Below are 24,481 nucleotides of genomic sequence, written 5' to 3'. Positions count from 1 at the left end.
ACATCCTATCATCTGTAATGACGTTTCTCGGAAACTTCAGTAATCATAATTAAACACTGAGTAGACTCCATATTTTATGTCGCTGTCTCAATTTTCGCTTTAAAGGGGTGGGAAGTCGAGCCTTCATACGTAGACCTCATTCCTTTCAATAATGTTTGAAGTTCTAAATAATCGAACAAAAGCACTATTAATTCTTTCGAAGTTGTAATCATGATTATATAATTCTTGCATTTTTCAAGAATTTTTCGCGGTTTGCTGGATGAGCGAATCCTACACATCACCATCTTATCCTTGACTATGCGGCATAAGACTTCGACAGTTTTTTTTTTGTCCCCAGTTTTGCCATAGCAAATCATACAAGCTAAGGTGTATACAAGAACACCCTATAGAAAAACTTTCTAAACATAACGATATACAACAACATCGATCAGGCGGATAATAATGTTTGATTGTCGCTCAACGGTTTTGAACTTTGCGACTAATGAAAGGGTTATTCCCGAAACGTTTCGCAAAACTAGTACTAAAACACAAAGTGCTACACAGCACGTTATTATTATTTTTCATTTACAGCAACATCAGCTCTTTTAGCATTTTGTAACAGCAAAAGATACAGAGCAAGCTTTAAAATTTGAGGAGTTCCAGACAATCGAAAGAGGAGTACCTCCGACGGTTTGTAGAGATTCACACCTGATTACTACGCTACGCCGTACATACAGTGTAAAACGATGTGCAAAGTACAGTGAATGAGTCCTAATGGATTTTCTATTCTCTTTCGCTTCGGGCGCTCAGCCGAATAGAAAACATTTCTATTGTAAATAAAAAAAAAAAAAAACAACAACAACAACAACAACAGTTTGTGGAGGCTGGGGAGCCTCCAGCGATCGAGTCTATAAATCAGTTAATACAGAGATATAAGCGAACTCTAAAAAGTTACAGTCTGCCACAGGCTAAATATAAGCTTCAACGTGAACAGTGAAGAAAAATCTGCAGCCTAGGCGGAGACAGTGAAAACAATGTAAACGTGGCAAATAGGAATATAAGTAGAAATTCCAATTATTACAAGCTACATTAAAAAAAAAAAAAAAAAAAAACTTACACAAAAATAAGGAGATTGCCTCGAGTAAACTGGTCGACGTCAAAGGTATGATATTCACAAGGAGTGGTTTATAAATTAAAGGGACTGAAAACCCAAATGGGAATATTTGCAATTCACGCTAAAAGAAATACAACTTTTTTCCCTTTTATTTCGCGTACGATTTTATGCCTGTATACGCTACTCGATACAAGTGGCAACCCTTAGAATCAATATAGTACCAATTACAGGCCGTCGAATGTAGGCTGCTATTACAAAAAAAACAAAAGTAACAAGCGGCGTGTCTTCCGGAGCTTTATGGTTATAAATAGACTAACAAACTAAATAAGATTATATCAATCAAGACCTATAGCGATATGAAAATACAAAATTACAAATTCTACAGTTTTCAAATATACAAGTCTTTGAGCATGTATACTACAACGTCGTAAGATTCAAATAAAGCTCTTCAATAATTGAAAACATGTTACTTTACCACCATGGTAGATAGTCTGACCAACTATCTATAATTACATCGATGAATAAAAAGGAACTATTTTCCTCCAATCAAAAATATTTACTTTTTTTCTATCATAGTTTACGGTCCACAGGTTTTTTTTTTCTACGATTTCCTGAGACTAAACCTGTATCGAAAAAAAATTGAATCATAAATCGATACACCATCATCAACTCACGTTATTGGTTACCTACTAATAAGTCATTTGTACATTGTCCAAATAAACGCAATCAGGTCAATTTATCCAAGTAATTCAACTAAGTATCTTTATTTAAACACTAAAGTGTTTCCGTCGAGGAACTATCGACTGATACTTTCACCGCGGAAATTTGATTTTCCGCTCAAAACAAAACAAAAAAAGTCTTTTAATGATCGAATCCTTTCAAAATGATGACAGCGTTGTCTCTTAGTTTCACAATTTTCCTTCCTTGCTCGCTCATAAACGACTGATCTTTCCAAAACTTTAAGATCCTCTCAAGTGTTTCCTTTTCTTCGTTTTGTCGAACATCTACTCTATTTGTCAAAAAATCCAAGAGGTTATTTCCTTCGCGCGACGAGCTATCAAAAATGTTGGTAATATCCAGGTTGTTAGAATCACCCGGACACGCAAAATGCCTCCATCCTCTCTGGGTAGCTGTAGCAACAACATCCCTATTCCTAGGAGTTGAAGGGCTACGCACATCGGGAAACTTGGCTGCGAACATCATCATAGGGTCCTCTTCGCTTTGAGCGATTGATATTATGATGCCCTCCTTTCCAAGCTCTTTCTCGTAGCAATGAACGAGCGCGTCTTCTACTCCAAGGTAATAGATGCTGTGCATGAAATGAACCACATTAAATTTGACGTCATCTGCCTTCTTCTGTGACGTATATTCTTCGAATGTCATCGGAATCCATTCAAAGTCAATATTTGCGGGTCTCCTGAAATGTTCGGCTAGATTCTCAGCTTTTGTGCGAAAGGACGCCAGCCTATCAACGTCTGGCTCAATTACACGGTTGAACAGTGACAATGATTCTCCTACTGCAAGAGGAATCTTGTCATTCAAGGCTTTTAAAATGCTTATATCATTTTCACCCTCCCCACTTCCAACACTGAGGACACGATAAGGCGACTTGTTTGATGCGCGAACTTCTTGAAGATCAGAGATTCTTTTGTTGATAACAGGAACGATGTGCTTTTCGATGCATTGTAAAATGGCATTCTCTTGGTTTGTTGAAGCCAGAAAACATTGAAAAGAGCGGGAGTATGCTTCAGGATGAGAGGATAGAAGGCGAGAGTTATGTTGAGCCATCTTTCGGATCAGAGCTGAAATAAAAACAGGTGTTACAGACAAGGCTCTATTATTAAGTCACGATTGGCTTACTTTCAAGGCATTTTGAGAAACACAAAAATCATGCTAATCAGCCATCGTACTAGAAAATCGAAAGGTTTAAAGCCATTTTTTGGAACGAGAACGATTCTACACACATTTTGTTTTAACTATAAAGAAAAATAAATCAGTTTCTTGATCAGAACTTAAATTTAGTTTGTTTGCCATCGTTTAAACAAGAAGTTCCGGTGTAAAAGGGGCCTGGCCTGGCGATTTTCACGCCCAGTTGTCAGTCAATCATCAAAGCGTAAACAACTGGCAAACAACCTGCGTATTTTCCACAACTGTTACTGATAAAATGTGTTTCAATTTCGCTAGGAATATTCTGTTAAACGTTAGGAAGTTATTTTTCATATTTTTGTCAATAAAGCATGTTCAGCTTGAAGGATGCTCGGCATCACAACGTGCCACGAATGCAAAAGTACAAATTTGCATTTCGCGCCCGAGAAGTGTTAAATGTGGGAGTTGCTATCCCTTTTATAGCGGAACTTCTTGTTTAAGAGATTTAAGCTATGAACAAAGGAGAATGGTGAGAAGGGTACGTTCGGGCTTATCACGAATTAGCTTCGTAATGTTAACGGGAGGTGGCAACTTTAACGAAAATGTTAAAATATTTATTGCCAACGGTTGGCATTCGTTTTTCATTTGTTCTTTAAAATGACAACAAAAAAGTAAAGCGTCCATTAAAAAAATTAACTTTGCTTAAACTCCAACATGGAACAAACAATATCATAACATGACAATGACGCGAACGTGTAAATTTGTACAACTTAATTACAACTCGAACTGCTTTACTGCGTACATGTTTACACGTATTATTAAGAATTGTTTGTTCTTTTAAGATCGGCATCTTGCATGGACATGTCGCAACGACACAAAGTAGGGACAAAATAAACATGCACGAACAAAAGGAATTGTAGTAGGTTTTTGTTGCAGCGAAACGTGCCAATATGGCAAGCGAAACGCCACGATGCGATGTGTGTCTATGCAACTTGTTCCTGCTACATTTTTTTGTGTTTGCACGCATTGCGATTTAACTTGTCCCTGCTACATCCAGCAGCGCCAAATCGAACTCGTGTGCCAGCCCCTTTACAGCGTGCTGCAACTGCCCTATGGACACTACTGAGACATTTTAATTTAAACATTCCCATTCGTTTTTATCAGAACGTCCTGTTGACACTTGGAGTTGGAGTTTTTAACATAAAAACTCAGTCGCTATATAAAAGGTGATTCCGCTATATAAAAGGTGATTAAATAGGGTTTTAGGAGGATCAATAATTATAATTGATAATTACTTCGGCTCACAGCATTATTGGGTATGTATTGCAAGCAGCTGAACACCCCTCTGTAACAGACCTGGTGACACCTAATTTTCCACCAGGTTTTCAACACAAAATCGACCAGGGAAGTCAAAAATCCACCATGTTGATTACTTTTTTCACAACGGAGGTCGATGATTTATTAAATCTAACCATGTATGTATGTATATACATGCAAAACTCTGTGACCCAATTTGCAATAAACTTAGCGGGGTAATCGTACATAACTTTCCGCACCGATGTCGCCTAACTAACGGCTGTAGATGACACCGTCGTTTTTTCGCAATGCACGTAAACAACTGAAGTAACGTACTGTTTGTATCCTGCTCTTACACGAAGAAAAGTGGCAAAGGACAAAACGGAATCAAATAAAGGCGTCGGACTAAATTTCTTGTATAAGACGTCCTTTTCTGCCTTCGCGTTATACGGCAAACGGGCCGATTTTGCTATGCCCGAGCGTTCTTTGTATCGCATAGCGCATTACCGCCACTAGATCCGCAATTGGTCAAATTTAACAAATCATTGCCACAATGAGCCGATGAGTCACCATACTATTGACACTTTCAGTTCGCACTAGGACTTGAAGCAGTCGCAGGGGTTATATTTCTGAAATCCACTGAAATTCTCGCAAGTCTTTGCCCATCAGAGTAAACGACACGCAATGCATGCAGAAGCGATGACGAACAGAAGAACAAATTCCGATATTCGATTTTGTTTCAAAGAAATTGGGAGAACTTTTCGTGAGATAATTTTTTCGACTCCCTAGTTTGAACGTCTCTCAAGCCCTGCTAACCTGAATACAAGTTAAATTACTTTTCCAGAAGGTAACTGACATAAAGATTTATTATCAAAAGAGACGTGCACCAAGAGACAGATCCAGTGGTTGTCTAGCACGCGCGCGCTTAAATTTAAACTGTGTTGTCCGTTTACCGTTACAGTTGCAATATGTTCAAAATGTCGGCTCTCATTCGTTAATCAATTTTTGGAAGGTCAATGCATAAAGAATCAAACTAAGAAAACCGTCTGCTTATATCTTTTACAGGTCGAGTGAATTGTTCTTTTTTCGGGTTTAGCGAACAATGAAAAATACGTGTTAATGACTGCTGTCCTCCAGCTAGACATTATTAGTTTCATGCAGTTGAAAGCTACACAAAGAACTATTTACACTGTACTTACAATTTGAGGCAGCTTAATTAAAGTTTACCGTAATACGCCACTTGAATGATCTTGAATGCACTTGAATAACTTGAGTATTTTTTACATCACATTGTGCCGGCGGGCTGCAAAGTTAAACACGATATTTACATCAAACGCCGCTCAAACTGCCCAAAGCTGCTTAATCGACGGAAAAAAGACACTTAATACTCACCAAGAATTATATCGGTCAAGCTGATTATTCTCTGCGTATTTATTCTATAAAACGCTGTAGATAGCCGGGTCGAAAATACTTCCACACATTCGCTTTGGGCCGCGCGCGCTGTTCAAATCGCTCTGAAACATTCACAAGGTCGTAATATACAGAAAAGAAAACAGATCTGTTTTGTCTCTTCAGTGACGTGCATGACAGCAGAACAAGCGACAAAAAGAATAGAAAAAAGTTAACAATTACTTTTTGCTATTAACATTAAGTTATAGTCAAGTTATACTCAAGTTATTCAAGCTTGCTAATCAAGATGGCGGACGGACGCTTTGTCACGAGCCCTTGGCTTCTGTTTCTTTTTCTCCTGTTATATATTATCAGCCTCTCTCTGGATAACAGGCATGACTTATTAACCGAATTCCAGCACCGTAAACTATGTGTTATGCTACCCTGTTGACTGAAAGTGGAAAGCTGGACATTCATCCACCGAAGGCCACGAGTCACAGCGTGGAAGACTGTTATGAATGTCTTAACACGGGTCAAAAGATCAAAGGCGACCACGGCTTACTACGTTATAGTTATATTTCCACCAGGGAGGGCAAAATAACCCACCAGGTCGGGTTTCACCAGGTCTGTTACAGAGGGGTGTAGCTGAGACCTGCGTCCTCAGCTGCCTGCCCAATATACCCAATAATGCTGTGATCCTCAGCAATTATCTATGAAATAACAACCTTCAGTGTAAATAAAGAAATCAAAGAGCTAATTATCAATTTACCTGCAATCGTCTTCGTCTTCGTCTTTTTCGCTGTGTAAGTGCGGCTGTGTAATGCAGTGCAATCAGCGTGGACACTTAATTAGCTGAAGATCACTTTTGTCTTCGACTTTAATTAATTCGTACGTCAAAGCCTTAATCATGTTTAATCACCAGCATGCACTGTAAGCATCCGTGATGAAGGAAATTGTTTGTTCGTTTAGTAATGTTAACTGACTTCAGTATATATAAAGGGAAACTACAGTTACCAACATTCATGCTAAATTACTTGACATTATAAATATTCTTTAGTATGACCCCATCTGACTATTGGAGTTTGTAGCTTCAGGGCAAGCATAGCTTTTTCAACGAAAAACTTTCTTTTCAAGAACATAATGAATTTAGCCTAAATTTAGACGTCAAACACGGTTGAAAACCATCCTCATAGGTCATTGAAACAATGGAAATAACACAAAAATGAACAACTAAGAAACAGTAACTCGTTATCGAGCTTCCATTTACATACTTAACATGACACAGATGACCTAGTTTCAGCACTAAACCATATGAATATTGCTAAAAAATAACAATAAAAATAACAATAGACCCTTTGTTATGCATGAGAACTTTGAAATTTAAGTTCCAAATCAATAATAAACAGATAATATATGTTTCCCATAAAGCCTTAATCATGTTTAATCACCAGCATACACTGTAAGCATCCGTGATGAAGGAAATTGTTTGTTCGTTAGTAATGTTAACAGACTTCAGTATATTAAAGGGAAACTACAGTTACCAACATTTATGCTAAATTCCTTGACATGATAAATATTCTTTAGTATGACCCGATCTTACTATTGGAGTTTGTAGCTTCAGGGCAAGCATAGCTTTTCAACGAAAAACTTTCTTTTCAAGAACATAATGAATTTAGCCTAGATTTAGCGGTCAAACATAGTTGAAAACCATCCTCATGGGTCATTGAAACAATGGAAATAACACAAAAATGAACAACTAAGAAACACTAACAGCAGCAGTAACAAATAAAATTTTTGCCTTTGTTGTGTAAAATAAATGACGTTAGAAAAAACAATTAAAAAAATACAAACAAGCATTACTGGCTATGACAAAAGGCTATAAAATTATCATACTATACTATACATACAAGCCCTTATTTATGCAGATGATTTAAACTTCCTGTCTCAGATTGTTGATCATCTTGGACAGTGCAGAACAGTCACCTGTTATTGCAGAAACAGATAGGATGGGAACAAAAAAGGGCTGCTCACCAGTTGTTTATATCGCTTTTGGTAAGAGCATTTCTTTGTTACCTATAAAACCTGCTGGAATTTTTGGTTGTAGATTTTTTTTAACTGTAAAGACACACTCAGCTACACTGGGTCTAAAGACCAACTTTTGGTCTTATAATGACCGTTCAGTTGAGTCACTTCAGAACTCGTCAATTATTATTTCGAATTACTTTAAGATCTCTACTCCAGGTTTATATATGTATCAGAGGGTATTAACATTTATAGAAAGCCATTATCAATCACAAAAAACGCAGTTTTTTTTTTTCATGATAACTATCCATGGCATAACCATAGGCGTACGGGCACCTTCGGACCTGGGGGGGGTGGGGGAGACATTGTTGCCCGAAAAAAAAATTGGCACGGGTTGAAAGCCGAATAAACAGGCATAAGAAATGGACAACAGAACGTGCGTTAAAATAGTTGTGTACAAACCTTGCCTGCTTGCAAAAAGAAATGATAGTTCTTAAATTAATCTCGTGGCGTTGCCCGAAGATGTCAACGTACTAAATCTTTTTTTCTTCGGAAATATTTTATTTATTCACCTTAGTTCAGCAAAAATAAAAGTATTTTTGGGAGGCAATTTACATTTTTCCCCCTCACTTGAAAGTTATTTCAAATGTGTGAAACATTCAGGGATAAATGGGTTGAAAGATATTGTTGAAAGTTTTGAGCTCATTTGAGTCAAAAGCATTAGCTTTATTACCATTTGTAACCGTATCGCAGCTTTGTTTCAAGGTCTGAACTGGGTCCACCGCGCGCAAACGTTCAAGCTATGGAAAAGCTGATTTCAGCTGAATCATGCAGAATTTGCGAGAAAATCGAATATGCGAGAGGAAACGAAAGCAGATAAATGAGAAATTTGGACTTTTGAACCACAAAGTTCGGTATATTTTCAATAATTTTTCTGTTGATATAATTCGTTTTGATTGTAATTTTGAGATTTGTCTGCTTATTTTCTATTTTTTCTCTGGCTTGTTGCCCGAATTCTTAGCGTTTTGCCCGAAATATTTTGGCATTGACTGGCATGGCATGATCAAATGTGATCATGCGATAATCATGTGATCATGATAATATCCCATGGCATGACATGATTAAATGTGATCATCATGCCATAATCATGTGACCAAGATTATCGCATGTCACATCATTATCGCATGATCGCTTGAACTCTTCAGCACAAATATCCTGACCTGGCTTAAGGTGGCCCGCGGCTAATTCCGGGAGCGAAGGTGCTATTTTATAAATCGAATTTTGGGCATGGAAACCTTAACCGATTTCTCTGATTTTTGGTAGTCGAAAAAACAAATGTTTAAATTTAATAAAGCTTTAAAATTTGGAACAAACAAAAACAGTGAACACGAAATATAAGCACTTTTAAATTAACCTATTTTTTAATAAAACGCGAATATTTTCTAAACGCGAAGATAATTTTTTTTCTTATTGCTGTCAATACGTTCAAATTATCCAAGAATTCATGTGAGCAAGTTTCAACGAAATCGGCTGGGTAGAAATTGCTGCACAGTTGACTGTTAGATTTTAGCTTAAAAATATTATGCTTGTGTATTTTTGCCAGTTGTTACAACAACGCTTGTGAAATGTTTTGATTGCATTGATTATTTGAAAGCTTAATACCAGCTAAAACAATGCTGAAAATTCTGAAAAGATCGGAAACTCCTAGCAAAAGTTATAAGCAAATAAAACAGAAGATGTTTACGGTGCGTAAAGTGTATTTTTTAAAATATTCATTGTTTTTCGAACTACAAAAAAAACTACCGATTTTTTTTCTTTTATTTTAAAGTATGAGAAAATCCAGCATGTACACAAACGGCCTTATCTAGTTTCGTGTGTGAAGACTGGATTCAACTCGCCGAATTTAGTACGTGAAGATGGCTACCTCTCGTCTTCCATTTTGAAGCGCTTTGGAAACCCTTGTGTTCCAGTAAATTATTCAAACTTGCCGCATTCCCAAGATTTTTTAGCACCTTGAAATAAACGGGCGTTCATTTCCAGGTGCTAAATAATCTTGAGAATGCGGCATGTTTGAATAATTTACTGTTAGTAGAGGGGTTTCCAAAGCGCTTTAAACTGAAGGACGAGAGGTAGCTATCTTGAAGAGCCAAATTTGACGAGTTTCATCGAGACTTCACGCTCGAAACTAGATGAGGGCGTTGGCTTATATGTTGGATTTTTGCATACTAAAAATTAAAAGAAAAAAAATCGGTCGATTTTTTTTAATGCGAAAAAGATTGAATTTTTCTAATTTGCAATTTTCGCACCGTAAACCACTTATGCTTCATTTCAATATAACTTTTGCGGAGAATAACCGATCGTTTCAGATTTTTCAGCAACTTTTTAGGAGGTATTGAGCTTTCAAATGACAGAAGTGATCTTAGCATTAATTAAGCATTGTTGCAATAGCTGGCAAAAATATCCAATTACAATATTTTTATGCGAAAAATGAACAGTCAACTGTGCAGCAATTTCTACCCAGCCAATTTAGTTGAAACTTGCTCACATGAAACCTAGGCTTACTTGAAGTAATTGATCTTAATTAGAAAAAAAATCTATCTTCGCGTTTTGAAAATATTCGCATATTTTTGAAAAAAAGGTTTTTCATAAAGTGCTTATTTCTCGCGATTGTTTATATTTTGGGCTTTAAAAGGTAAAGATTTATAAAATTTAAACATTTGTTATTACGACTACCAAAAATCAAAGAAATCGGTTACGGTTTTCATCCCCACAATTCGATTTAAAAAATGGCACCTTCGCTCCCGGAATTAGCCGCGGGCCACCTTAAGCAGTAAAAAACAAAACACTTGAAAACCACCTTTGTTGTGCAAATAAATAAACTCTTTGTAATCAACAAATTGTCGACCAAGAAACAGTATATCTTGCAGGTTGATTCCCCGTTTTGTATTTTTGCAATACCACGGTTCCGAAGGCCTGATCGAAAACTCGATAGAAATATCTCGTTTCAGCCAAACACGAGATGAAAGGTAAACTGTGTTTCTATGAAACGAACAAAGAATCAAAAGCCCTCTAGGCTTAGTGTCTCGTGTCACTTTTCAGAGTTAATTTATAAAAGAGATCGCTTTTCACGTATATTTATTGCTTGCAAAGATATCGAAAATTGAAAAGCGTGTATCTAACATAAAAAATAAAATTCAAAGTACACTTCAGCATCTGGCCGTTGAACAGTTATAGGACTCCAATAACAGCAGAAAAAGATGACAGACAGATACTTAGCTGTGGAAACACGCTGTCTTGCACTTTGGTTCACTAAGCATTCATTCTATTGTATACTTATACTATATACTACAATGTGCTTTCTTCACGCTATATCAAGTATCGCTTTGGGTGTTTATTCGTGTCCGCTTAGCCTGTTGTGTGATAATTACATGCGAGTGGTGATGATTTTGTTAATTCTTATAACCTCTTCTCCTGATTTAGTATTGATACTGTGAGGAGAAATTTGATTTTGGTCACTCTTGAGCCGGTCTTGATGTTTTTGTAACGCCAAAGCTACAACGCAGCGGCTGAAGAACGTGTAAATTACAGTCGTTTTCTTCGCTATTTTCGGCCGGCCCGCGCTTAGACTCTGGCCTGCTTATTGGATGAAATCTAGTGAATGAAATATTCTGCTAGGTTCTGCTAAATAGGAAACATTCGATCTTGCTTGACACGTGATTCCGCGCGAACGTACGCAATAAACAATGTAGTAGTGTTTAACTCGCACGAAATCGTTATCAAATCTCACTTCAATGAAAGACTTTAACTTCTATACAGAGCTACGCTGTTTGATAACTGGTCATAACTTTAAAATGGTCGAGTATTCAATCGACTAACGATTCAAGCGATTCAAACCTTTTGTTCAAACGACATGTGCTATGTGTGCAAGATTAACTTTGACATTCAATCCCGAACCGCCAACCGTAATCTGTTCCCACGGCGAAATTTAAAAAAGTTGTCTACACAAGGATAAGAACAATGCATACATATCGAACAACTGATATTTACATCGTCCTTCCTTTCGGCAACATTTTTACCATTAGGTATACTAGTTACGTAGATATGAAAACTATATCTGCTATATTCCACGACTGTAATCTCTATAAATACAGTTGGAACAGTAAATATCCTGTTGAAACCTGCACCATTTTTGTACGCGTTGTAAACAGAAATGATTTTCAACTACTTTCCAAAACTCTCAAGATAAAATAATAGATATCAAATGAAAGCACGCTATTCTTTAAATTGGCAAAGTAAAGCTGTTATTCTGATACATCTTACAATTGCACTAATTAAAACTTTACAAGCGACCACAAGACAAAACACTCCAAAGAGATTTTAGAGCTTCATTCATCCATTAAGAAAAGTTAATCTAAGTTTGTATTACACAAGCTTCTTTTTATTACATTAACAAGACTTTAGGAATACAGCTCTGTTCCCCCAGGGGGGGGGGGGGGGGGGTACTCCGGCTTGAAAATGACGGGAATGATCGAATGGAGGCAAAACTCAGGACCCAAAAAAATCCTTAAGTCTTCCAACATTACCCAAAAAAATCCCTGGACCAAAAATAACCCCCAAAAAATTCCTTGTCAAATTACCCCTAAATTGCCAGGAGGGGCAATAATGTAACACAAAGAAAACCATAAAAAATTAAACGCTCCTGTTTGTTTATTCATCATACCATAAATACGCCAAGGCCGCGCCAAGGCACTTTAATTCGTTTTAATACCGCAAAAAATCCCCTATTTATATCAAGTCACCCAAAAAAATACTTGCCAAATTTTCCAACCCAAAAAATTCCCGGAATCGAAAATTTCAAACCCAAAAAAATCCTTCGATCATCCCCGTCATTTGCAAGCCGGAGTCCCCCCCCCCCCCCCCCCCCCCCGGGTCTGTGCCCTCCATTTAAAGTTTATTAGAATTCTAATGTAAGAATTCCTATATACCTAACTTTTTATTTCAATAATTGCAAAGGGAAATTCTTGCAATATCAACTTTATAATACATCCAATAATAGCCTCAAAGGTTCAAAGGTTCATCAGCTTATTTTCTACATATTTAAGACATTGTATCTTCATCAGTTATATGAAGCTATTCAAAAATGCAAAGCACGTCACTAGCACTTTCTTTCACTGCTTTTTAGCTCATAATTTGAAGAGTGGGTCAACTACCTTAATAATTTCTGTACGTGATGTACCACATGTTTGTTGACCTTTAGGAAAGTGTAGGTACAATTATACAATTCTCAATGTTGAGAATATCAGCATAAAAGGATGCTGTAAACCTTGTCTTAAACATCATTTGGGCAGCATATCAGGCACAAACTGATGGATTTGGTTATATTAATTATACCTCAACTTCTGCTTGCGATGCCCTGTCCTTGAATCCCCCAAAGTTTTTTTTTTTCCTTTCATTTGATCTCTTTGTATGATAAAGATGGGGGTAGGTTCTATATTGCTTTTTAAACAAATTTTATAAAGTCAAAAAACCATCTGTGCAGTTGGTTGGATATTTCTTGCCTTATAACATCAAAATATTGTACTTATTTTGGTTTATCCAAGGTGTCAAAATTAAATTACCATGATTGTAACTGGTAAACCTCATTCATGAGAGACATGTCCTGTTAGGGTATAAAACTGTTCTCATGGAGCACATATATTATACTGACATTTTAGGACCTTTGATGACATTTAATGGTCTTGTTTCGCTTGTGATATTTAGCTATTATTTTCGGCCTACTACCCATTTTGAGGTTTTTATTATTGGCTTTCTATTTTTGTTGTTGCTTTTGTTGTTGTTGTTGTTTTTATTAATTTAGGACAATGTAGTGTTATCAACGTGACACGAATACTTACAGTATTACAAATGATTTTTTTTTTCTTATCTTTTTTATGCAAGTTTAACCCTCGGACGTACAAGCAAACTCACACCCTCACCATCGTACAAGGGGGGGGGGGGGGGTGGATGGAACCCCTCCACGGAGTTTTCGTTATATTAAGGCGTAGCGAAATTATTTCGAACTGAGAAGAAAGCCCTTAGCTTACTCTACAAGATGACATAATATTAATTGGCTATGACGTCATATGACGTCACGTGACGTCATCAGAGCCGCCATCTTGGATCCGCCATTTTGGATTTCAACATTTTCTTAGAAAGTCAGAAAATAACGGAAATTGATGCAAAATCAAGCCAGAATGCTTACGGAATGTAAAAATAAACACATCTTGAACTTCTGTTTTAAAAAAACTGGAAAAAATTAAGAAAAATGGTAAAAATGACGATTTTTGGCAAGACCTGCTTGTATTTATGACGTTGCCATGGCAACGTCAAATACCATGGACGCATGGTTGACATATCAAAATTTCCGCAAATGATGAATGAACAGCTACTGAACGTTTCAGCATTGTAGAGTAAATCGTTTTCTCAAAATTTGGAAAAAACCTCATGGGGGGGTGGCATCCACCCCCCCCCCCCCCCTTGTACGTCCGAGGGTTAAAACGTTTACTGATCACCGGAAACGGGTATGGGGGATCTAAGACTACTCTTTCTGAATTTTCTAGATGCGCCCCTGAGAACTGAACAGGTTTCGGCAGTAGATGTTTTGAAAATTCTACTAAATTTAAGTCCTAATAATCTGATTTTTAAACACAAGTCAAGGAGTGGAGTTTGCTTCTTGTTACTTCTAGCATCAATACAAAAAGGAAACGAATTCCTTCCCATTCTTTAGCAAGAGCTTTTATAAAGTTGTTTGTATGTACCCTGGAATAAAAGATTACTTCGGAAAGCACTCGTTAAATCCTACCATAGATATATAAACTTCTTGAAAAAACTGTTGCACATGAAACTTCTCTTATTTAAAGCTGCGTTGTTTTGTTTTGCGTTGCTGTATGCTAATCGATTTTAGTACAAAGCTCTGATCCTACAATTTGACACTCAAAATTAAAAATAATTAACAATTATTCTTTGAAATCAAAGTAAAGTAGAATATTTACCGAGCTGCGAAGTGGCGAGGTAAATATTTTGCCGCTATTCACCGAGATTTCAAAGAGTAATTGTTTTAGTATATACACACGAAGTAATCTCAACAACATTTTCAGAAGGAAAACATTTAAAGTCGATTTTTAAATTAAACTTTCAATTCATGCGTGAAAAATGTACAAGCGGTACTAACCATGCGCGAAACAGTTTACAGAATCTTCAAACACGGCAATCTAGTTAATCTTCGATAAAATCCTCGTCACAATGTAGCAAAATGGTCCTTTAATACTATTCAAATGAGCAATCTGAGCGACTTGACGGTAAGCAACATATTTTTCGTTGCTCGAGTTGTGTGGACATTGTGCTACAAATTGCAAAATATGTAGTCTTCTTTTACTTTAAAAAGCATCAGGCCAAATTTCGTAGCCTTTCTTTGTACTTTCTGATACATCATCTTCTTTTATTCTTAGTATTTCCGAACGCGAGTTTACGGCTACCATTTGGTTTCTGTTTTGATTACTCATAATATTGACTCCGTAAGGAGTGAATAATACTTATTAGCCAGAGATAGCGAACCAATCAGATTGCTTGAAACACCAAGATCACTGAGTGTGTATATACTTATACTGCTTGCAGACTTTTTTTTAATATAGAAGCAGCCTGGATGTACGGTTACTCTTTTTTTTTTTCCTTTCAGCTTTAACGTTCTTGTCTTCGGTGGAAGCACAGTGCAGCGAGAGTGGCATAGCCCTCGCTGGGTCATCTGGAAGTTTTCGCAGTCAGGACTACCCGTCCAACTACCCAAACGACTTAACGTGTACATGGATTATAACAGTTCCACAAGGCCACGTAGTACGTCTGAGTTTTTAGTCGTTCCAACTGAGTACTTGTTTTATACCTTGTTCTCTCTGTGACCACCTTGAAGTGAGGGATGGAACAGTTGAAAGCTCTAAACTACTGGGTAGATATTGTGGGAAACAACTTTCCGCTGCAGTTCAATCATCTGGGCGATCCATGTGGGTGCAGTTTTACGCATCTCCCTCTAACAACGAGAAAGGCTTTTTTGCGACGTACAAAGCTGTTGGTATGTACTATTACGAGTATAGCCACCTGTTTTAAGATTATAACATCTTTAAAGTAAAAATAGAAAATTATTAGGGCCAGCTGTAAAGAGACTTTGCTGTGTATCGTTTCAGTTATCTATGTTTTGCACATCAAATGTCTAATTAATGTTGTTTGAATAACACGTTTCTTTGACGGTAGCTACGTATATCAGTTTATTAGTATTTTGTAATATTTAGTATAATACACGACCCCACAAGCATTGTGCTTTAAACTCTATCTTGTGTAAATACAAGTTAATATGATGGTGATGATGATGGTGATGATGGAGGCCCAAGCGAAAACGGGAATCCTATCCCAACACATTGGATAATTATCATTGTTCTCGTGGGTGTGCTGTTAATTGCATCGGCTGTTCTCTTTGTCTGGTACAGACGGCGGAAGGCAAAGAGGGATGCAGGTAGGTTCTCCATCTGCTTGTTGGACGATTTAAGGCAGGAGTACTCACAGTAAAAAAAAAACATCGGGTGGTCTTCCGTAATCTTCGGTAGATTTGCACACGTTCCCATTTTTTGGAATTATTAAGGTCAGGTTTTCGAAAATTGACAGTATAATTTTCTTCGACAGGACTCGTGTCGTCCTCGGGAATTGCACTCGAGAAACGAAAATTAACCAAAAAATTCCCTCTGTCTAAACTAGTCAAAATACTTTTCTTCGTACTTCATGTCATCTTTACTATCCAATTACAAATTTCGCGAGCAGTGGACATCGAATATTCTGCTACAAGATGAGAGAAGGACGAGTTTATGGCATTGGTCTGTTTTTGTGCCAAAATTGAAATTTGATGTTAGCATTGCCTGAGCCAAGGTCGACGCGTTTCGTCAGTAATAAGACTGATAACGCTGAATCTATCCCAAATAAAGTTAAACTTAAAAAAAAACGGACACCAAAGGGGACAGAAATTGTCTGTATTATTGAGATTTCCGCATTACAGAGATCACTAGTAGCGATAAAATGACTAGTTTTGGTTTCTCTGAAGCCAAGTGAACTTTCTGTAATAAAGAAGTGTCCATAAGGAGAGATTTGACTCAGATAAGCAGTCTTGTTTCTACGTACTGTTCTATTCACTTATTTTGTTTCACGTAAATTAATTTGGGTGTTTGCATTTCTCTTAATTTGCAGAAAGGCCGAGGGTGGTAGAGGAAGCAACTCACTACAGTGATATATTAGACGAGAAAATAAATAACTCCTCATTGCCTTGTGCGAAAATTACACACACCGGAGTCACGGAAGTAAATGGGAATAACACATTACCTACCCTCCCATCCATTTCATGGTACCAAAGTGTCGGCCCTTCATCTACACTCCCACCCCCTCAGCGGTCCAAAGTGTCGACCCGCCAACAATAGATCCTGCTAATCATGAGCGACGAAATAGTGGAATTTATGACGAATTGAATTTTGGGACTGTGAATGACGGCCAGGATTACGAAACGAATGTACCAGCTGAAAATCTCTCGTCCAAAGTTTGTGACAATCCTAGTGAGGGAAGGCCTGAGCAAGACTAGTATCTTTACCCTTCGAACGACACGAGTTTGCCAACTGAAAATCCCTCGTCCAATGTTGGCGTTAATCCGGCTATATTATTTTCTCCCCACTCTAAACCTCGTTGTTTTTCAACCTCTTGATAGTCTTTCATGGGCCCTTTGAAAGAGAGACAAAGTGGAAAAATAGTTAGGGAATAATATTTCTATATTTATCTTAATACCATGGTATTTATCGCATACACTTTCTATGTCGGTGCGTCTTTTCTGACGTTAGTGTTTTGTATTTTGCTTCATTAGCATACAACTGGGTAGATGGCATTCCCGTTGCCTTAGCCCTTTTCGTTTCTTTTAGCCAGCAGGGCTGTTTGAAACAAAGAAAACTTGAACGGACGTCAAAAACGCCAAGGTTCTCTCACACAGTATATAGAAACATCACGACTAGTACTGCATACATGGAGACCGAAAGTCCTAGAACATTGGACTGGAAATCCTGCGTCTCCAGAGCCCGTCGTTTCTCGTGCCAAGGCCCGGCCAGCTAAGAGAAGCGTTAAAGACGTTACGAAGGCATCATGCTGGATGCGGATTAACTCCAAACGTTTAAAGTAATAGCAAAGCGCGCGAGGTTTATAAAAAGAACGCAAATGACGATACCCCTACGAGGCTCAAATAACATCAGCATGGTCTGAGAAAAATAGAGGAAATCTGGGCGCAGTTTTTGTTTCAACAAAGTGTTCTAGGAAAATCGGCTGTTTTTGAAAATGTTTTAGAAAAATCGCCCGCCATTCCGGTTTGTTTGACTGAGTCTTCTTTGAGTCATGACGTCACTCGCGCGTATTGTTATTGTAAAACTTCAATACTAGTAGGCGAAATGTTAAGCTCTTAGCGTGTATCATTGAAAAAAATATCGGCTTTCAAGAACTGCCAAAATTGCTGGGTGGGTTTAAAAGAGCTAATAAGCCCATACATTCTTTTAAAATTTTACGTTTTTAAACCAGCATTACACAACTGACTATTTAATATCATTCCCTTTTAATATATATTTTTGGGGGGTTTTGGTTGGTTGGGTTGGCATTTTTTCCATCAGAAACTGAAATATTATGCAAATGCAACAAATGTTGAAGACAAAGATTTGCGTGTATAATGCAAAAGCACAAATAAACAAGTGTATACAGCTCTCTGATGTGCATTACGTTCTATCGAGCAGTGTGATAATTGACCGTCCTTAAAAATAAAGCTGACTTTAAGTTGTCACTAGCGAATAGTAAAGTTCACTCATTAGTAGCGTTTGTTGATAATTATATGTTCGAGTAGTCCACATATTTCAGTGGAGCCTTTCTTTATTCTATGAAAAGAAATATTGGCTGTGGTCACATCTACCACGTATTTAAAATTTAACTATCGTTAGTCTCAAGTTACGTGACGTCATACCTAACTATAGTTAGTGCTTTCGGTCGTTTTAGCGGTCAAACCATAGCAGTTAACTGTAGTTAGTTCTGATGAGCTTTTGAATAATTTCAAATTTAAATTAGTTAATTCATGGCAGCCCTTGTTTTGTTCTGTGTCTAGTTGTTCCTTTATTTTTTTCTATTTTTGCACGGCATCTTGGCGTTGAAGAAAATAAAATGAAGTAAGAATGCTAGACGCCGAAGAATTCAAGCTTTATTTTTACTAACATTGGTGATATGTAATTTCTTGGATTGTTTTTTTCTTTTTTCCCTCCCTTCACGCCTTGTTTTGCATATTTATGTTCATCTCGCACGTACGAAAAGAATTGTCGCATTCTGATTGGTTTTTCGTTTGTAAACTTAAGACTAATGTCTTTTGAGTTGGTATGCCGGTGTACTGTTATGCGGAATAAATCGAGCCGCATTGCGCGCGCAGATGTATGGACACACGATTAGCCTAACCCATGAACCTTGCTTGGGTATAACTATAGTTAGGCCTACTTCAGACGCCGTGCTTCTGTCGTGTCGAACTAAATTCAGGAACTAAGTTCGACATAAGCACAGAAGAAGCACGGCGTCTGAATCAAACTTTTGAATTGAGTTCGGCAAAGCAATTTAGTTCGACACGCTATGCCGTGCCACACGACTCTGGCACGGCAGCAGTTCAAACGTCGTGCTTTTGGCGCACCAAACCAAATTCATAAATTATATTAATGTATTTTGGCGGGATAATGTTCCCGCGAGGAGTTACTAGGAGAGCCGAGAATAATTCTCCTTTACGGAGTATGCGCATAACCTCGTCCCCAAGGTCTTTTCGGTTTTTAGCCGCCATTTTGAAAACGGAGAAGACCCTGGGGACGAGGTTAAGTATGCGCATTGAATTTTATTCCTGCCAGACCGCAATAAACATGGCGGCCAGCCAAAGAAATACGAAATTTTCTCTGCTAAAAGGCACGTCGAGGATGTTTCGTTTAACGAAGAAAATGAAAATCGTGACAGGGAGCAGGGCAAAGAAGAAGCTAGCAGAGCTAAATCTAAAATAAGGAAGTTTTTGGAAACTAGTCGGGCAAAGAAACGAACATTCGCCGTACTTGCAAAAGGAAAAGTTTTTTCTGTTGCTTTTATTTGCGTTTTAAGCATCAATCTGCATGTCTCTGAGGCCGGAGAAAACACTGTTTGCAAATATACGCCGACAAATTTTAAGATCGCTTAGTGTATTCAATCTCCGGGAGAATTGGAAGGGATATTGGGGAGGAGGTGGAGGGTTGTGCGGCTTCCATGGCAACGGGTGCAAAGATTGGTAAAAAAAAAAATCATAAAAAGTGTGAAATGTGACAAAACACCAATTTTAAGTATATTTTAAAATATTTTATTATCTTTGGACCTGTATTTCGTGATTTGTTCTAGAGAATTTACATCACTTGTATTAACAAAGCAAAAAGTATCCCCAAACCAACGCCGTAAAAACTTTGCCCTAGCTTCCTTACGCATCAGTTACCGTCCTGGTAACAGCTAGGCATCAAGGGGGTGCTACGAAAACCCAATTTCGGAGTCTTTACACATGCAAGGACTATTATATCGTTATTTTGTCACATTTAGATCTATTGAAAGTTTATATGTACCCGTCTTTCGCAATTTTTATAAAATACATCCTACTGCCAATAAAGCGACGTATTACAAAACGTCATCACACTTTCGAAAAACCTCGTTTCACAATTGGAGTATTAGGCAAAGCCTTTTACAATGATTACAGCATTGTCGTTAAGTTCGATAATTCTTTTTCCAAGCTCGTTAATAAACGATTGTTCCTTCCAAAAGTTCGTGATGTTGTCAACAATTTCTTTTTCTTCAGTTTGCCGAATATCTTTTATATGCGTGAGAAAATCCAGGAGATGATCACCCTCGCGTGACGAGCTATCAAACATGGAGGCGATGTTAACACTTTTAGTATCACCTGGACATGTGAAATATTTCCATCCTTGCTCAATCGCTACAGCAATTACATCTCCATTTCTGGGGTATGAAGCAACGTGTCGCCCTAAATCTGGGAGTTCAGCAAGAATGCTCATCAGATTTTCTTTGCTTTGAGCGATGCATATTATGATTCCTTTCTCTCCAAGCTCTTTCTCGTAGCAGTGCACAAGCGCTTCTTTCTCTTCGAGGTGATAGATGCTGTGTATGAAGTGAACCACATCAAATGTGACGTCATCTTCCTTCTTGTGTGACGTATATTCTTGGAAGGTCATAGGAACCCATTCAAAATCAACGTTTGCTCGTTCCTTGACATGTCCCGGCAGACTCGCCGCTTTTTCGCGAAATGCCGACAACCTTTCGTTGTCTGGCTCAATGCAACGGGTGAACATTGAAATTCTTTCCCCTTCTCTTTGGCGAATCTTGCTGAAAGCTTCAAGAAGTTGAATGTCGTTTACACCTTCTCCGCTACCAACACTGAAAACACGAAAAGGCGAGTCGGTTGATGAGCGACTTTGTAGAAGATCGGAAATTTCATTGTTGATAAAAAGAGGAACTATGTGCTTTACGATGTATTGTAAGATGACATCCCTTTGGTTTGTTGAAGCCAGAAAACATTGAAAGGAGCGGGCGTATGCTTCAGGATCCGAGGAAAGAAGGCGATTGTTATGTTGAGCCATCTTTGTTGCATCGAAGCAGAGCTGAAATAAAAAAAAAATAATTATTAGCGTGCTTATAGCTCTATTATTTAAGCCCTAAAGTCCCCGAGCTGGATAAATTTCAAGGCGTTTAGAGAGGCGTGTATTTAAAATCATTAAACAACCATTGCACGAAAACTGTATAGAAATACTAAGTGGCGATGTCGCGCCTTGGCAGAAAGCGTTTAATGAAACGCGGCGTATAGATGTTGGACGAGTAATTCTAAACATAAAGTTATTTGTTCAGCTTGAAATTTCAATTGACCAAACTTGCTATTAACGAAATGAAGTTTGCATATATAAAGAATGTGGGATTATATAAACTCGATAGAGCTTTTAAGGGTGTTGCTGGTTTTCACTGTCACGCAAGTAACGATACTGTCACGCGCTGCAAAAAATAAATCCAAAGCTATTGAGTTAAACAAATCAAGAATTTTACAGGTTGTAGAAAATAACAAGATTATCTACGTATCCAAGTCTCAGGTCTGTACGGTATTCCGTACTCGAGTTATCCGTCATAATGTTTAACACAAATTTAGAGAGCACAGTATGGAAACGCCATGTTGGATCCCATGTGGAGGGGCACCAAGATGGCCGCCGGAAATCAATGAAAACATCTGGCATTCACTTCTGCTATAAAGCGCGGTCAGTTCACCTTCGTGAACACGTAAACATTCATATAAACACTTCTTGTAAAGCCTCAATTGTTCAGATCGTTAAAAATAACAGGATGAGGCATTCTTTTTAAGCATTTGTGACAGCCTTCAGGCGGCCATTCTGATGTCGTGTGACGCAAAACTCCGAAATTCTAAATGTTATTTCTCAAAGACGGTGGATGCTATCGAGCTGAAAACCTTCAATAAGATATATATTAAGGACGTCTAATAGCTAGTGAAGGATAAAAAGTCAGAGGGCTCGCGATTCTGGATTTAGAATTTTGATGACGTCACGTGAAAACCAAGAATTAAGTTCTGGCTTATCAACAATGCAGCGCTTATTAGCTAATCACCCGCCCTTTAATTTTAAAATACTTACACGAGAATAACTTTGTCATATAACAAGAGGTGGTGGCACTAATAACCTTGTGCCGCTTGAGCAGCTTACAGAGACCTTATAAGTGCTCTTTTTCTGCTTACACTTTTTGCCCCCATGAGAACCTTTTTCCATTGAACTTTGAGTCTGAAAGTTCAAAGTTCGAAGAACGAGCCCATGGCGGATTTATTATTTTTTTCCCAGTCGTGGGCGGGCGGATAAATAAACGTACAAATCTACAACCATCGTCAAAAGTGTTGACACGATTACCAAATTAATTCCTCCCCTCCCCCCTCCCCTTCTCAATGTTGAGCTCCCGAACATATTGCACAGACAATCCTTAGCCACAATGGGTTCAACATTGAAAGGGGGGAGGGGGGCTCTTAAAATGTTTGTATGCACCATTGAGAAAGTTTAAGCGTCAAGTATCCGCATTTTATCTTCTTAGCGTAAGCGTTCCAACTACTTCTGACTAGGGTTGTACCTTTGATAAAGATGAAATGTTTCACGAGCGTGGGGAAAAAATCTGAGTCCCCGACGGGAATCGAACCCATGGCCTCACAGATAAACTCCAACCTGACCGAGTGATTGAAGTCATTGTTCGTAAAATGTGCAGTTTAATAAAAAGCAAAAATGAAAATGAAAGTTGATATTCTAAGTGAAAACAGAAAAGAAATAAACTAAAAACCAAAACCGCCAGCGCATCGTCACGAAAGTAAAATACAAATTTAAAACCCTAGTGTCCCTAGTGACAATGCACCGGTGTCTGACATATGCAGAATGCAGAATGCAGACTAAGAGAATATACTGTGTTACCTTTACCACTATTAATAGCTAACCGTAAACAGGCTAACCCAAGTGCTATTTAGTCTAACTGGAGTGAATAGTAGGCTAACCGGAGTGCGTAGTAGGCTAACACGAGTAAAAAGTTCACTCCGGGTAGCCTACTAAACACTCCGGTTAGCCTGTTTACGGTTAGCTTTCAACAATGATAAAGGTAACACAATATATTCTCTTCGTCTACATTCTGCATTCGATTCTGCAGTCTGCAGTCTGCAGTCTGCAGTCTGCAGTCTGCAGTCTGCAGTCTGCAGTCTGCAGTCTGCAGTCTGCATTCTACATTCTGCAAATGAAAATGGCTGAGCCACCTCGGTTTCTGTACAAAGTGCATATTGCGTACATGTCAAATAGTATTATTAATACCTAAGTGAACCGGAGTGAACTTTTTTACTCGGGTTAGCCTACTACGCACTCCGGTTAGCCTACTATTCACTCCGGTTAGCCTAAATAGCACTTGGGTTAGCCTGTTTACGGTTAGCTTTCAATAGTGGTAAAGGTAACACAATATATTCTCTTAGTCTGCATTCTGCATTCGATTCTGCAGTCTGCAGTCTGCAGTCTGCATTCTACATTCTGCAAATGAAAATGGCTGAGCCACCTCGGTTTCTGTACAAAGTGCATATTGCGTACATGTCAAATAGTATTATTAATACCTATCTTTTTCTTTAGTCTTATGCAAGAGGCGCCTTTGGATCACTGAGATATCAAATTCACAATCTTCAAGTACCAGGAGCGTCCTGTTCGCTTCTTACGTGAAGAACTCAGCTACCTTGTCAAAAATGATTTCGTCAGGGTGCCGTTTAATTACTTTATGGTTTTACTGAACACTCCTTTCTTCAAAGAAGGTTAGGGCAAAAGTATCACGTCCGATTTGCCTGCGTTTCTGTCGATAGTATCAGAGTCCATGAGTAGATATCGACCTGATGCAATAATTGTGATAAAGACTGACTGTTTGACCGTGGGAAATGTCATCAGCGTAATGGCGAACAAAAGAAAATAGAGAATTTTAAAATGTTTTACACAAGAGATATCGTTTTACAATTCATAGCTTGAAGTTATCGGTCACGCACTCATTTACGGTGATAAACACATGGGGTTGGTGGGGGGGGGGGGGGGTACTCCCATATATGGGCTATATAGGTACGTGCCACGGGATAGGGTATGGTTTTTGAGGTTCTCAGTTCTTAAATAGGGTATCATTTTT

General features: G+C 38.0%; 3 protein-coding genes and 1 long non-coding RNA gene across 4 annotated transcripts; 2 read left to right on the top strand and 2 right to left on the bottom strand.

Annotated features, from left to right (window-relative positions):
- Positions 1–1,954: 1,954 nt before the first annotated feature.
- LOC144661541 (histamine N-methyltransferase-like) lies at positions 1,955–6,446 on the bottom strand. The gene is made up of 2 exons (XM_078522347.1): positions 6,414–6,446; positions 1,955–2,895 (listed from the first exon to the last, which is right to left on the bottom strand). The coding sequence occupies exon 2, from the start codon at positions 2,879–2,881 to the stop codon at positions 1,955–1,957; it is 927 nt and encodes a 308-aa protein (XP_078378473.1). The 5' UTR covers positions 2,882–2,895; positions 6,414–6,446.
- A 1,159-nt stretch (positions 6,447–7,605) lies between these two features.
- LOC144660779 (procollagen C-endopeptidase enhancer 2-like) lies at positions 7,606–15,610 on the top strand. Its single transcript, XM_078521504.1, has 2 exons — positions 7,606–7,696; positions 15,381–15,610. The coding sequence occupies exons 1-2, from the start codon at positions 7,651–7,653 to the stop codon at positions 15,551–15,553; spliced, it is 219 nt and encodes a 72-aa protein (XP_078377630.1). The 5' UTR covers positions 7,606–7,650; the 3' UTR covers positions 15,554–15,610.
- A 64-nt stretch (positions 15,611–15,674) lies between these two features.
- LOC144660778 (uncharacterized) lies at positions 15,675–18,437 on the top strand. The gene is made up of 2 exons (XR_013572157.1): positions 15,675–15,767; positions 16,928–18,437. It is a non-coding gene; the product is annotated as an uncharacterized LOC144660778 (long non-coding RNA).
- Positions 18,438–20,118: 1,681 nt separating this feature from the next.
- LOC144660821 (histamine N-methyltransferase-like) lies at positions 20,119–24,226 on the bottom strand. The gene is made up of 2 exons (XM_078521546.1): positions 23,931–24,226; positions 20,119–21,408 (listed from the first exon to the last, which is right to left on the bottom strand). Exon 2 carries the CDS (start codon positions 21,385–21,387, stop codon positions 20,461–20,463), a length of 927 nt encoding a protein of 308 aa, XP_078377672.1. The 5' UTR covers positions 21,388–21,408; positions 23,931–24,226; the 3' UTR covers positions 20,119–20,460.
- Between the last annotated feature and the right edge of the window lie 255 nt (positions 24,227–24,481).

This window comes from Oculina patagonica, chromosome 7 (genome assembly GCF_052425735.1).
Source record: "Oculina patagonica isolate OP01 chromosome 7, crgOcupat, whole genome shotgun sequence".
NCBI classification, from domain to species: domain Eukaryota; kingdom Metazoa; phylum Cnidaria; class Anthozoa; order Scleractinia; family Oculinidae; genus Oculina; species Oculina patagonica.
The sequence above is the reverse complement of the archived record's forward strand: the minus strand, read 5'-3'. Positions and strand labels throughout refer to the sequence as shown.

Excerpts from the sequence above, each read along its gene's own strand:
- LOC144661541 (XM_078522347.1), bottom strand. The coding sequence starts at position 2,881 with ATGGCTCAACATAACTCTCGCCTTCTATCCTCTCATCCTGAAGCATAC.
- LOC144660779 (XM_078521504.1), top strand. The coding sequence starts at position 7,651 with ATGGGAACAAAAAAGGGCTGCTCACCAGTTGTTTATATCGCTTTTG. Across the intron at positions 7,697-15,380 it reads AGTTGTTTATATCGCTTTTG|CTTTAACGTTCTTGTCTTCG; the intron begins GTAAGAGCATTT and ends TTTTCCTTTCAG.
- LOC144660821 (XM_078521546.1), bottom strand. The coding sequence starts at position 21,387 with ATGGCTCAACATAACAATCGCCTTCTTTCCTCGGATCCTGAAGCATAC.